Genomic DNA, 15,460 nt, shown 5'->3' with positions numbered 1-15,460 from the left:
TTTTTATAGGGATTTCGCTGATTTTCATTGACTAAATGTGCACGAAAATAATCTGAAATAGATTTTTGGGATCATTTATATTATTTCTGGTGCTTTCTTTGTGGGTTTTCGTCATTTTCTTGACAATTTCGTAATAACATATTTCTGTAATGTATCTAATACATTTTTGCCATGTCTGTCTATTGCCTGATCGAAACATTAAAGGTCGGTGTGCAATTTGTCCCATCTATATAGTTATGATATAACTGAAACATTTACTATTTAAAACCCCTAATATTAATAATTCCGAATTCCATTAATGACTTACTGCTAAACTCCAAATGTAATAGCTATCTCGTGAAACGTGAGACCCTCTCCTCATTAAATACTAGAACACTTCTAAATTTGGCAACAGTCGATAAATGATATTTTGTATGCGATAAACTAAACTAACTAAACATGAGAGGAAATTAAACATTAATAATAAAAATATACATACACACATGATAAAGTTTATAATAATTATGAAGTTTACTGTACCTTTGTTTTAAACAAATGAATATTAAAGAACAAAAACAAATAAAAAAAAACAAATTTGTTTAGAAAGTTTTGCCAAGTAAGAAAACGTTTTTAAGAAAGTAATTATAATTAATTCATATATTTTGTATAGCAAAATTATAAACCCTGACCCCTCGAACAAAACCTAACATAGGAATACTTAGTTAAGAGATTTCCATGTTCTCTATTTATCTCTATATAACATAATTTGTATATAATTTCAATAAGACCTAAGTAATTTAGTATAAATAACTAAGTATTTGTTGTCTCTTTAAATAATAAATTATCAAAACGATATCCTTAGAATTAATATACAAGAACAAACAAAAAGAAAAAACAACAACAACCGGAAAATAAATAAAAATAAAACAGTATCAACTTTTAACTTAATTCTGTTCAATACCTATGTACATTAATTTCCAAAGATTAATAATTTAGAAATAGCCAACAAATTTGGAGTTAGTTGATCAAATGGAAATGACGAGGAAATGACGAAAGATTTGATTTCAAAGCGAGCCAAGTATTTGGTGATATTTTTTTTGGATTTTTTTCAAAATGAAATAAATTTCAAATGTAGGGAATTTTCATTGATACAATTAACGATTCGATCACAAACATTTGAAACTCAAAATTTCAATCACCAATACTTGTGCATTTGATCCAAACGAATGTGAATGGAAAGCAAACTGATACACAGGTGTTATTGAACTCAGCCAAACAAAATAGCAACATAGAGATAATACAGAACACAAGGTCATCGTGTACATCCAATAATGTATTATTAAGGAATTACCAACCATTTCTTTAAATAAAATACCAATGACGTACTAACCTTAAGGTTAAAGAAAAAAAAAACAAAAACAAATTATGAAAGAAAAACAGAGAGCTTGTTTTATTTTTAATAAGGGATAAAGGCAAAGGTTTTTGATTATTGGTCAAATCGAAATCATAGGCAAAAAAAAAAAACAAGTTAAAAAGCTGTAAGTTCGGGGTGGTGGAGGGTATCACCATTTGGAGCGAATTTGGCAATTCTCAAAAACAATAAAGTCCGTTAAAAATTCTGTTAAAATCTTAGAAATACCGAATGTAGCTTTTATATTAAGGTCCATACGACGACATGGACCTGCATAGGTAACTTTGATCATAAGCCATTACAATATTCAAATGCGAAACTTAGAAAAAAATCGGTGAATAATGTAGCTAAAGTCATCAAAATACCGAATATCGGGAGGTACCGTTATATGGGGGCTATATGAAGACGTGGGCCTGCACATACAATTTTCTGTCTTAGTATCCATTACGAATGGTTGTAGTATCCATTACGAACTTTAAATACCAAATTCGAAACAATTCCGTTGAATAATGTCGCTAAAATCGTCAAAATACCGAATATTGGGAAGTACCGTTATATGGGTGTTATACCAAAACGTGAACCTACATGGCCCATTTTCAATGCCAAAACTTCTGCAGACATAATATACATTTGAGTGAAATTTTATCAATTTACTTCAATTCGTTCGGAACCTAGTGTGATTTCCACAGACGGACAGACATCGTTAAATCGACATAGAATTTTATGCTGATCAAGAATATATATACTTTGTGGGGTCTAAGTTGCAAAGGGAATGACAAACTTAATATACTTTCCATACTATGGTGAAGGGTATAAAAACTCAAAACATCAAAAATCCACAAATTTAAAGTCGGATTTTAAATCCGTCCATTAATTGTTAATAAAATAATGTCAATATCACAGTCATGCGAGGACAAATCATCAGAATACAATTTTGTACTATTTTTACAAAAGCTTTACGTTACGACTCTTGGGTATTGGGAGTAACATTGAGCTTTTTTGCCTTGTCTGTTGAGTCGCATTGGACTACTTTAACAGTTTCAAACAACATTGTGTACAGTACGAGATAAAATCAGAAAATGACCGCGAAACCTAAACAAGTGTGTTTTGCTGTTATTTTGTGATTTAAATGACGACTGCCCGTCAGACAGATGATGATCATTAATTGTCGATTATCGTTTTTAATTTTAAAACATTGTTTGCGATGTGTATCAGATTTGAAATATTTAACATCAATTATTTCATACTGCCAATCCTACATAGGACGGGTTAAATAAATTAAAATAAAAAAAATGATTCTGAAGCAGGCGCTTTCTAGCTTCAAAGTTGTAGATGAGAGAATGGCTTTGTTTACATCTTTCTTTTAAATTTAAAAATATTTCAAATATTTGTCTCTCCTTTTTGACGAAAACGGGTACCCAAAAAAATGTGTTGGAGGTTGCAAGGTGCAATAATTGTATTTGTTTTTTTTTTATCAGATGTCTACGTCATAACATATATCATTCTATTATCATATTGCAATCATAAAACTATTGAAGAAATCATATTAGTGACCTAGAAAAAATACCAAATGGACATTTCTTCAACCTTCAATACCACTTCATGCTGGGCGGAATCTAATTTAGCACACTTAAAGAAGGCAAATTGTAAATTCACAACTAGACCAGAATTCGTTCGTTCAAACACACATTTTTTATATTCAACCACTATTCCCTTTTGTTTAAATTATACCACACATGTATGCTCCACAAAGATGTTCAGGCGTAATAATAAAGTGTTCTTTATTGCCAATGACCATAAATTTCCTTTGGCCAAAATAATGTATTTCGCACAAACCATACATTTTTCAAAGGTGAATTGTGTTGAAGTAAATTAACACCCCATCAATTTCGCTATGTAAACATACTCACAGACAGACATGAACGTATGTATGTCCGCCAAAGAGAAAAAAAAAACAAATAATAATTTAAATTATGTAAACAAAATGAATGATTAAATCAATTGCTGAATGAACGGCACATCTGTGGCTTAGTTGAAAATATTAACGAATGGGCGAATTCTCCTTATCTTCTTTAATGAAACACAGATGTTTCTCCACTCAAAAAAAAAAAAAAGAAACAATTGAACACAAACATCATTTTCATGATTTATATATGTTCCGTGTAGGTATATATCAGCTAGCCATTCAATATTTAAATATTTTCCGAAAGATTTAATCTGTGTATTGCCTGTGTAATACGTCAATAATGTTTCCATTGAATTTCAAGATTATTCTTTTTCCAATAATTGCAGCGTTCGCCCCCTACTTGTAGAGGATTAGACAGTTAATCAGTTGCAAGGGTTTGTAACACAGTAATTTTCATTAAGTTACACTAGTTTAACTTCTACCGTTCCTTTACATTTTTGAAGGCGATGGGTGTTTTAACCATTGGTGGGAACTCGGACTTTAAAACTATCAAATAAAACTCGGCCATATGGCTAGAGATATGGCCAAAACGTGCCTCCACGAAATAGCGGTTTTAGACCCCAGGTTTCATTGGACCAAATCCGTTTCACGACATTTGGAGTCGATCTAGTGATGTCCGTCCGTCTGTCTGGCTGGTGCGCACGATAACTCTCGAAGGGTGTATCTGATTTGGTCCAAACTTGGTACATCGTAATGTTATTGTCAAACTTAGATCAAGTTCGGTGATGGGCAAAATCGGTCCACTCCTTCTAGTACCTCCCCACAGAAGGTCGAAATTTCCAACGAAAATATTTTACTGCACAAATGTTTAAAATGTTTAATATCCATGTAGCTTATAAAACGCGAAATTAACATCCGATCCTATTCGGACTTCTCCCATCTCAATATTTCTAATAACACAAGATTTAATATAAAGATGATAGAGATCGGACCATTCCTTCTGGCACCTGCCCCACAAAGGGTCAATGTTTTGAATAACCAAAACGATAAATACAAAATAAGCATCCACTTTTCTTCATATTTCACACATCCCATTATTTCTATTGACACAAGATCTGCTGTGAAGACGGAATATATCGGTCCACCCCTTCTGGGCTCCCCCACAAAGAGTCAATGTTTTGAATAACCAAAACGATTATAAAATCCGAAATAAGCATCCTATTCTTTTCATATTTCACACATGCAAACATTTTTGCCAACACAAAATGTGCTGAGAAGACGGAATATATTGTTCCATTCCTTCTGGCACCTCCCCCACAAAGGGTCAAATTTTTGAATATCCATGAAGATCATAAAATGTTAAGTTAACTTCCGATTCCATTCAGACTTGGTCCATCTCAATATTTCTATCTATTCGATTCGATTTTTTGTTTCCAAGGACTTCAATTTGTTTAGCCACAATGACAGTTTATTTGCCAAACTTAATGGGTAGAGTACCACTTCCACAATGCTTTAACATAACACTTCCAATTATTGGAAGTCCTATATTCGTGGTGACATTTTTAGCCAAATCCGCTATAATTTAAAATTTGAACTTTAAAAGTGGAAACCGAACATCGAAATTAGCATAGGCCTTGTCACTTCGTCTATAAAAGGGCAACCCCTGATTTAAGGTATTTAGTGATTTTTTTTAATTTTTCTTAATTTTCATCTGTTGGGGATAAAAAAAGTTCGATACGGCCGAACTCAGTGCCGCATATAGTTACTTTTTCATCTATTTGTATATACGTTGTTAAAACATTTAAATTAGGACGTGTTCATATTAAAATGTTAACGTCAAACATTTTATGGCTCTGGCATCTGTTTGGCCTGTTTTGAGTAACAGACATATGTAGGTACTGACATAACACAGAATTGATCTAATACTTTTCGAATACTTTATTGTAAACAATTCCAAATAAATAAAATAAAAAAGCCATTCACATCAATGCAACACCTCATCGTAATGGTTTTACATCTTGCTTTGAAGTTTGAGAGTGCCAATAATAAATTCGCAATCGTGTTTGTCAAATGCATTCAATTAAAGTGTGTCATACTTGTAAAAATATATATAAATTGCTCATAAATATGTATGTATGTATGCATCCATGTCATTAACATCAGGTCGTTGGCTGTGCAAGTGGGCTCAGGACCTTCTATAGTGGGGGAGGGAATAATTGGCAGACTAAAATTTACTTAGTCTCATTTACATTAAGGGTTTAATGTATTCAGTTAGTAAAGTCTAACACTAACGAGCTTTAAAACAGTCAACGTCTGTCTGTCACAACATTTTCCACATTCTGATATGTCAATGTGTCGAGGTTTCAAAGCAGGATCACCACCAATACAAATCGGCGGTTAGGGTGAGCCAAGGCAACTTTAACTAAGTTTGACTACCAACAATGATTTTTTGAGCGAAATGTAACGTTTCGATTCATTCCAAACTGAAAGCGTTGAATATTCGCAAAAACGTGTGTTGAATGTTTTCCTTTACTGCATTCATATTTGTATCCAAAAATTCGTAAGAAATTGTCATGTCTGTCCCCAACCAACCCTTTTCGATGTGACAGTAGTTCCATGTATTTTAAAATTTATTGGATTTTTTATTTAAAAAATTAAATTTATCGGTTCGTACTAACGGCGCCGTCAATGCAGTAACAACTAAAAATAACTCATTGCAATTAATTGAAAAATATTGACTGGAATTTTTAATCAATGCGATTAAAAATCTTTGTTCTCCGTTTAAAGAGAAACGAATTCTGTAATCAAAATGGAAATTCCAAGAGATATTATTTGTTTCAAAATAAAAATTAAATATGTGTATGTTAGTTTTTGCAATGTTTCATATGTGGAGTCCGTAAGTTGTTTGATCCGCATGACACTGAATCTTTTGATGAATGTCATCTTAATTAAATAAATACCATAATTAATCCATTGTAGAATTTCCCCAATTTGAGTATATTAAAGCCACTATTTGTATATCCAGAGGATAGAATTTTTAATATTTTCTAATATAAGAGGTTCAGTGATAAAAGTTCAACATGAGATAATGTTAAAGCGCTTCAGATCAATAGAAATCTTAAAGACTCTCAGTCGTCAAACCAAACAAATGAACGTGTCCACATCCGAGAGAAGAGATATTTTAGCAGCCGCTGCAAATACTCGATGGAAAGACAGGCCGACGTTTGCTTCGGTTTCGGTCTTTGGTGCAAATATTTTTGTGTTGTCGTTTTCTTTGCGCCGTAGATTTCTGCGAAAGAAATCTCAAACTGACAACGGAATGATCAACAAGTTTAGTCGTAACGTAGACGTCGGACGGTGCGGTTCATTCATTTGGTGGCAATCGAATATAGTCAGTTCGGGCGGGTATTATTGTGTTCGCGGCGCTCGTCGTTGTCATTGTTATAATAAATAAATAAAAAATACAAATTTTATGAATCATTGCAAGTCAAATAGAAGAATTCAATAAATAAAAAATTTCAAGTGAATAGTTCGGTTTCGAAAAAAAAATACCAACAAAAAGTTATCAGTAATGGGATTATTTGTTAATCGCAAACACCTCTGCGGGGTGATATTTGTTATTTTATTGTTCGGTGTAATCAACTGTCGTACGGAAGATGTACGACCTACCTCAGCGCCAGTGCCATTACAACAGAACCAGACAAGCTGGCAGCAGCGACCTGTATCGCGTAACAGTGTGCAGCGGTGGAAAGTGGTGGGTTTGAAGATGCTAGAAATGATCACACAGCACACATTATTTCGAAACTGTGTTAATTCAGATGAAAGAAATTGTTTTGAAAGCTGTGGAACATAGGACGTAATAAGTATTCAAATTAAAATTGATACCAAAAAACTAATTTGAAAACATTGCAGACTTTGTAAATATCGCCGTATGATGGAAGCCCTCCATATTGTGTGACTTTTTGATAGGTTGATTTGAATATTTCAAGAAAGGCGAAAAGTATATCTTTTTTTTTGCGGCGCCAACAACAAAACATATATTTTTTATCGAATTCAAAAAATTAAAAAAAATGTGTCATAAGCATGGCCAGAGTAAGATGACGAATATATGTACTCTTCATTTTTGATTATCACATTTGGTATGAAAAAGGCCCTCCCATTGCGGCCATCAAAAATATTAGCACTTGAATGAAGAACATTCATAATATTTGCAAAATCATTGTTGTTATGAATTAAAACAAATTACAAAAATGTGCATAAAGTTCAATGATTTGCCAAGCGCTAATAAATTATTTGTGAATTTATTTTACAACGCACAATTCTGAAACAAATATCACGTCACGTTAACAGATGATGTAGTACCCATAACTTGAAGCAGTCATAACAAATAATCTGACTGATTGGCCCACACACAAGATACCGAGGTATGGACGTACGAGTATGTGTTCTCTGCGACGTGATACGAGAAGCCGGTTAGTTTGCTTATTTGACAACCAGCATTTAAGTCGGAGTTCCTAAAAAAAAAAAGATTCCAACAATGAGTTCGCTACACACGCTAATACAACGCCATGGAAGAATTTGAAACAACATAGACGAAGACGTTGCGGTGATGTGATCTTGAAAAACAAAAACAAGCAAACATTAACATTGAAACCGGTACCTGTCTCACAGCTTTGTTGATAAGAATAAGTTCACCTCTTTCTGGTGAATTTTGTTTAACCCACAACGAAAACAAAAACAACAACAAAAGTTACGCTTGACAAACATATAAATTTATGTAAATTTCCGAATGTTATTTTGCAGAATCACTCATCTGCTGGCACCTCACCTTCATTGCACTGTGACTACAAGGAACTACTGACCAACCTCCACGATCGTGTCAGTCTAATGATTTCCGTCGATGAAGATTTGCGTCAACGTCTGGATACCATTGAAAAGAAGTGAGTTTTTGTTGTCGTTCTTATTCCAAGAAAATTTAACTTTTAAAAAAATCCATGTAAATATATGAGATATCAGGTATATTTTTTACACATTTCGATTATTTTTAAACGTTGTAAGCAAATATTAGGTATATTGCCATTAAATGACACAATCTAGTTGGGTGTCATTAGTAATCGTCCTAGACCTATTATAATTTTCCTTCTAAAAAAGCAGCATAATTGGACAATTTTAAAGAATACTGCCTCAAGGCTGTAAATGTAAATTCAAATAATTGTTTTATGAGGAAGGTACCTAAAGAAGTGGTTGCTACGCTCTAAAGCTTTGCATATCGTAATAGTACACCACAATAGTCAAAGTTGAAAAAAAAATACATTTGCTATAAGAAAATACCTTTCGAAATATGGATAATATTGGACAACTTCTTTAAGTGCCTTCCTCACATAAATGGGGCGAATTTTAAATCTGGTATGAAAGCGTCATACATTGGCCAACTGTTTCTAATTTCTGTTCCACAGACGGTCAAAATCTTAAAAAGTCATATATAGCTATCGGAGGTTACTATTAAATTCAATCTAAAATCAAATGCGTCCATCGGCCCAAAATCAGAACTCTCATAAAATGAGTAACTAGTCACTGGCTTTCTTCTCAATATTAATACCAACATAAAATCAACAAAAATGAAGATATGACTAATAAGTGTCTCTTCCTCATCCGTTTAGAATATATATTTATTTCTTGACATTATCCATGTCTTGCCATGCCTTTTCTCGATAACTCTGAAAGTAAGTTTTCGAGTAGAACGGGAATGTACTCATCGTTATACATACATCTTTTAAATAATTTCCAAAAATATGAAACAATTGGTTCAGTAGAACACACGTTATAAAACAACTTTATTCTGTTTTCTAAGTTTCTTAGTTAAATATTTTCTGATTTTTTTCACACAACGTGGCACAATTTCGAATAAAACCCCCAAATTATACATATATGATTTAGGTTTTTAGTTACCTAATTGCTGGGATGGGCTTGAATATTTCGAAACTTTATTGATGTATAGGCCTTACACAGTTGTAATTTGAACATTTTGGTTTTTATTTCTAAAGCAGTTTTTTAAAATTACGAACATACCAATGATGAAGACAATAAAAATTTATCATTTAGCTCAGCAATCTTTTTTGTGTACCATGACCTCTTGTTTAAATTCCCGCACATTTCCTTGGAGATATACTAGATATGACTATTCTTAGGTTTGACTTCGTGAATACATACTAGGGACCATTGAATTTTTCTTTTGGCATTGTGTTTTCTTTAATAACAATATGAATTTGTAAAAAAGTGTCATTTACTAACACACTTTTTTGATTTAAACATCATTTTAAACTAAAACACTGACCTATTTGAGAGATACAAAAAAACTTTAGGTTTTTTTTATCATTCAAAAGAAAATAAGTGTTTTGTGATTGCATTACGAACTGCATTGAATCTGCAAGTCATTCGCTCGCATTATTAGCCCATCACATTTCTATAACATCATCTTAAATGACATTTTGCCAAAAAATAAAAAGAAACAAATGTTTTTATGGGGGATTCACTGCATTTTTTCAATTGGCGTCGTAGCTACGTGAATGTGAATGTTGCTAAAGCTCAACTTCGACCTTTATTATCGAGTGATGATGGGCAAACTGGAATTTAGCCGACTTGTTTGCACAGTAAAGACTCGTCACAGATAATGCCATCAATGTTTGGCATTCGCATAGCTTCGTAGCGTTGTGAGGCGTCTCCGTAATTAGTTTCGGTGTTGATTTTAAGTATTGCGTTTGCCTAAGAAATGTTTTAGGTTTTTGCCGAGATTTCTCTAGATTTTGTAATTTTAATTTTTACTGTTGGAGGTGTTCCGTTAAAAATATGTGTTGCCTAAAACAAAATAGGTCGTTCAAATCCACGCACATGTACCCCGGAAATTAGGAAATCTTCAAAAGCTTGCAATATTGGGGATAGTAGGACTTTTGAGTACCTCTCTTTAAAAACGAGCTTACTCGTCTGGGACTTGACTTGACTTGCTAAAGATAAACAAAACATGTTTATATTTTGAAAACCATTGTAGGTAGAAAAAGTCCATAGCTAAAAATTTAATGATTTTTGGCAGTATGATCATACTTATTTATAAAAAATTAATCGTGAGAAAGGGCCAAATTAGGCTATGAAGTAATTTGGAAATACGTACTTACAGTTAGTATTGTTAATTATCTATGTAAGGCCATCAACACCAAATACGCATGATGAGCTGCGTAACTAATAGCGAAGCCCGTTGTATAATAGTTGATGTGCAGTACCAAATTTCAGTTAATTACGCTCATCTTGGAGGAGTAATAATAAAGTCAAAATAAAAAACACGATTTTAGCCCTATTCTTTAATTAACATTGTTATTTTTCTGAATACAAAGATGTGCTCTACTGGCATACATACAGATTTCATGTAAGTAATGTTAAATGAAGCCACATTTTGTAACCAATCATGAGTGGCGCGTGCTGAGTGCGATGGTGTTGAGTCCTGTTGAGTCCTTTTCATCTGACCTCTTTGGCAAGTAAATAGGATCATTTTGTTTCTTTACAAACTGCTGGATAACGAATGTTTTCTCATCGAAGAAAACCAAATTAGGCAGTTCACCACTTTCGGCCAAACGAATCAACTTTTTAATTTCAATGGCTTTACCCCGAGCTCATTTTTCAATTATTGCGGAATGGAATATTGCGATACGTTCTCACGTATCACGAGCCATTTTTCGGCCCCTGCGACGCGTGTTTCGATCAAGTCGCTTCTTTACTTTTCGAACCATTTCTGCTGATGTTGCTGGTTTCTTCCTTCCACTTCCTTGACGTCGGGCTACGTTACCAGTAACACGGTAACGAGCGATGAATGGAGACACAAAAGTTTTATTCACATTCATATGCTGAAATGCTCTAACGATAGCCACTTGTGGTTTTCAGGACAACTATAAAGAAATCATCAAAATGCATTTGTACGCTTGTAAACAATATAATGAGCTGTCACTGGAATAATTTTAACGGCTGTCGGGCGAGTGGCTTAGAAATGACAGAAGTTTAAAGATGGTTATAGTTTTTTCATCTCACCCTGTACATCTGACTTTTGAGAATATGATCCAGCCGATTTTGTGTACATGATATCCTAATGTTTTATATACAATTATTATTAATTTCAAAACATATTTTCAGTTTTTCTGCCTTCTTTCTCCAAACGAAATTAAACCTGAAACTAAGTAGAGGAATATCCATAGTGTAATGCATATTTGCCGACAACTAAAAGAACTCAACAACTTACAGTTGCAATTACAATTAGATGTAATTATTTCTGATTATCTGATATCGCAGATGTTCTCTCTTGAAGTAAGTTTGTTTTTTTAGAGTAATAATAGTCCGTAAATAAAAGTAAACAAGCAAATATAGCGAAATGCTAATTAACAATTATTAGAGGTATTCTAAGACCACAGTTCCATATGTGTAAATATGTATCTAACTTAGGAAGAATCTTGAGTACTTTGAGAGTCGGAATTTTAACTTATCTTTTTTTTTGAGTATAATAATTGTGATCTGGTGGGCAGATTTATAACCGATTTTAATTATGACCTGGAAAAATGTTTTAACTTAAAATGATGAGCTGCATAACCAAAGAAAAACAATTTTATTCGCAAATATATAAAGGGTGTGAAGTGTGGTACTATAACTAAGAATTTATAATAAATTTGCAAGTTATAAAAAATACCACACTTTTTTTAGGTGGCCATTTAGGTATGGGATTATGATTGTCCGAAATCCAACAATTTACTTAAAAAAATAATAATAACCAAAAATAAAAAAAACATCTAATTTCGTTCGTTTCTTTTTCAGAATTGTCCAATTTGAGGAAAGCAATTTGGCCCGAATGGACTCAATGGCAGTGGCTCAAATGGACTTCGACAAGCACTTGGACGTTATGGAGCACATACAACGTCTGACACGCCGCGGTGTTGATGAACTCATAGGTGAATTCGGAGAATACATGAGAACACTAAATCTCTCACACATTCCCGATAATAGAACTCATCCCTCAGGCATTGCCGATGGTAAATAACATGGTGTCGGATAACAAGTAGTACTTCATTCAAAATTAACACATTTAATGCATAGTTTTGGAAATTTGTGACACAAATGTAACTTCAAATGTTCCTAGTTATTTATTGTGAATGTTTTTTGGGTCTACTTCAAGTTTTTCAGATGTAATTCGTAACATTTCACTAGTAATTCGATATTGTACTATTTAAAAAAAAATACATTTGATATTCAAATATTTCTATTATTAAATTATAAATTAAATTATATTTGTATTTCCAAATACGAAGCCAAAGCACAACTATTTTCTTATGATTAAATTACATCTGACAATTTTGTACATTTATAATTTCAAAAAGTCTTACCCAAAAATGTATCACAATTAAAATTAATTAACCATTAATTGAAATTGGAATTCTTTTTGAGCCATTACTTCAATAAAAAATTATACATTTTTTTGTTGTATTTAATAGTTGAAATGAATATTTTACGCAAAACTAAACGCCAGGCCGTATATAATTCGCAACAACAACAACAGCAGCAATCGGCGTCACCAATGCCGATCAGTGATTCACAAAAATTGGATGCCTTGGCCACATTATTGACATCGACAAGGGGGGCCATAAATGCTTTGCATTCGCAATTACAAGCGAATGTCACCAGACTGATGCAGCAAACTGGGTAAGCATGAAACGTGACGAGTACTTGCAGAGGTATCCGAGTCGTAGAATGATCTATTCAAGCTTCAAATTATCGATAGCGCATTAATTTATATTATTATAGACGATCTATTAGCTGTCAATTATGGTCGCATCGGTTATACTCTCGCACAATTACGTTTTTTTCAGCGTACGTTGACACCTCCACATCATTTTATAAATTATACGAATAAGAATTTAAAACAATGCGATGGAATGGCAAATATGTTTGCAGCACACATTCGAATGAGACGCCTTCAAGGGCACATTCATTATTTATGACTTATTATCATTTTTTTTTGTAACACCACACCATTAACCAACAAATGAGGACAAATCTATTTTTCTAAAAGTATTAAAGAATACTAAAACAAAAATGTGTTTTGCCATTACCGAGCCTTGAACTCAGAATCCTTCGTTTCGTAGTCTGCTACACTATCCACTGAACCACTGAATGTTAATTCATTAGCTCGACCTTTTTTCGCTCTTACCACACCTATAAATGTGATTATGACGTTAAGTTTGTACCATGGTAGAAAAAGACAGGTAAATGCATCAACGCTTGGGAACATTGATATTTCAAAAATTTGATATTTCAAAAATAAGTAGATTTTTATATATTTTCCTATACAACGCCAATTGGAGATTGTTATAATTTACATTTTTTTAATTTGAAAAGTTTTTCATTCAAAAATTTCAATTCCAAAAGTTCATTGTCCAGAAGTTGTGTCAAAGCGACTACCTGTATTCTTCTACCATGGTTTGCACGATAAATTTTTTAGTAAAAATGTTTGAGAGGATTTTCTCTATTTTTTATTTATCCATCAAGATCGTCTACGAATGATTAAGAAAATAGAAATTGTTGAAAAATAAGTTGTTCGGTGGTATCTTACAATGTTGAATGCGTATTATCTGAGAAATATTTAAATTACTGCCCCAATTACTTGAACATTTAACATTGGTCATTAAATGGTAGTGTATTTTCCCGATAAGAATTTGCCAAATCTCAGTAACAACTGTCAAACTGGTTCTCAAACTGTTTTTTTTTTTTTTTTTTGGTTATCAAATAACATTTTGTCATAATTTTTACAAATTATTAGTTAATTGTACTTACCTTTTATAAGGGTTATAACACATACTTTAGTATGGCAGGATTGACCTCCTTACTCTTACTCTGTTTCAGAACTTCAAGAATGTAAAACTTTTTACAGCGATAACCGATTTTTCCTTTATTATATCGAAAAAATGCGTGCTTTCAAGATTCCATTGCTAAATTCTAAACAACTACTTTCCTTTACACAGGAACTTACAAAGACGTGTCAACAACCTGGTACGACGACAACAAAATCAGGGTGCAATCGTAAGCGTGCCCAATTTTTACGCCACTGCCAATTCCCAACAACCCCTCACCACAAGCTGTGCTCAAGGCATTGCCCCCATTAATGGCATTTTGAAGCTTCAGTTGACACCAACATCGGATCCCTTCTACGTTGCCTGTGAAGATCAATTGGCCGGTGGCGGTTGGACTGTCATTTTGAATCGTTTCAACGGCGACATCAACTTCCAACGAGGCTGGTTGGAATACAAGCACGGCTTCGGCAACTTGGCTGGGGAATTCTTTATTGGTATGGAAAAGTTGTACGCCCTGACGGCCTCGGCGATCCATGAACTTTTAATTACACTGGAAGACTTTCAAAATCACCGTAGATACGCCCGCTACAACCTCTTTGCCATTGGCAATGAAATGGAATCGTACGAATTGAAATTGTTGGGTAAATACGAGGGCGATGCTGGAGACTCCTTGAGCTACCATGCCGGCAGTAAATTCTCCACTTTCGACAATGACAACGATGGATGTGTGGACTGCAACTGTGCCCAGTCGCACAAGGGTGCCTGGTGGTACAACTGGTGTGATAAATCGTAAGTTCGAATGAGACTTGTTCGTTGACAATATTTCGTTGACCAATATTTTTTGTTTTCTTTTTTCAGGAACTTAATGGGACCCTACCATGCCACCAATTACGACAAAATCGAGCAGTACCGAGGAATTTATTGGCACGAATGGTTGGGAGGAAATTACTCTTTGAGGGCTGTCAAAATGATGATTCGCCCCGTCATTGCCGACTCGGAGAGACGTTGAGTCTTTTCGTTTTTAAGGATTCGTTGATGTTTTGTTTCCCTTGTGTGTTCGTTATTGTGCGCTTTGAATGATTGAATTGTGGGCAGGTGTGCCGCAACTAGCCATGGACATGCTGCATTTGTAATTTATGTGTAAATTCGAATAAATTTGATTATGTACGTTTGTAAATACATATATGTGTGTGTGTGTACACATTTAATGTCACTTAAGAGTAGCTACAGAAGAAAATGAGTGAGTCAAATTAGAAAAAGGGAATAATGATCAAAAATGAAAAAGGC

The 15,460-nt window shown here is 33.6% G+C and overlaps 1 protein-coding gene across 2 annotated transcripts; it reads left to right on the top strand.

Annotated features, from left to right (window-relative positions):
* The first annotated feature begins 6,619 nt into the window (after positions 1–6,619).
* Positions 6,620–15,354, top strand: LOC101892016 (fibrinogen-like protein 1). Of its 2 annotated transcripts, none has more exons than XM_005190722.4 (6): positions 6,620–7,050; positions 8,100–8,236; positions 12,144–12,277; positions 12,818–13,025; positions 14,345–14,962; positions 15,032–15,354. In XM_005190722.4, the coding sequence occupies exons 1-6, from the start codon at positions 6,868–6,870 to the stop codon at positions 15,180–15,182; spliced, it is 1,431 nt and encodes a 476-aa protein (XP_005190779.2). In that variant the 5' UTR covers positions 6,620–6,867; the 3' UTR covers positions 15,183–15,354. The 2 variants fall into 2 exon arrangements, with proteins under 2 accessions (XP_005190779.2, XP_011295510.2); XM_011297208.3 differs by having other exon boundaries at positions 6,621–7,050; positions 12,144–12,358.
* Positions 15,355–15,460: the final 106 nt, after the last annotated feature.

The sequence above is a fragment of the Musca domestica genome, unplaced genomic scaffold (genome assembly GCF_030504385.1).
Source record: "Musca domestica strain aabys unplaced genomic scaffold, Musca_domestica.polishedcontigs.V.1.1 15, whole genome shotgun sequence".
NCBI lineage: Eukaryota > Metazoa > Arthropoda > Insecta > Diptera > Muscidae > Musca > Musca domestica.
The sequence above is the reverse complement of the archived record's forward strand: the minus strand, read 5'-3'. Positions and strand labels throughout refer to the sequence as shown.

Coding starts and splice junctions, on each gene's coding strand:
- LOC101892016 (XM_011297208.3), top strand. CDS start 6,868: ATGGGATTATTTGTTAATCGCAAACACCTCTGCGGGGTGATATTTGTT. Junction 7,051..8,099: donor GTGTGCAGCGGTGGAAAGTG/GTGGGTTTGAAG, acceptor GTTATTTTGCAG/AATCACTCATCTGCTGGCAC. Junction 12,359..12,817: donor TCCCTCAGGCATTGCCGATG/GTAAATAACATG, acceptor TGTATTTAATAG/TTGAAATGAATATTTTACGC.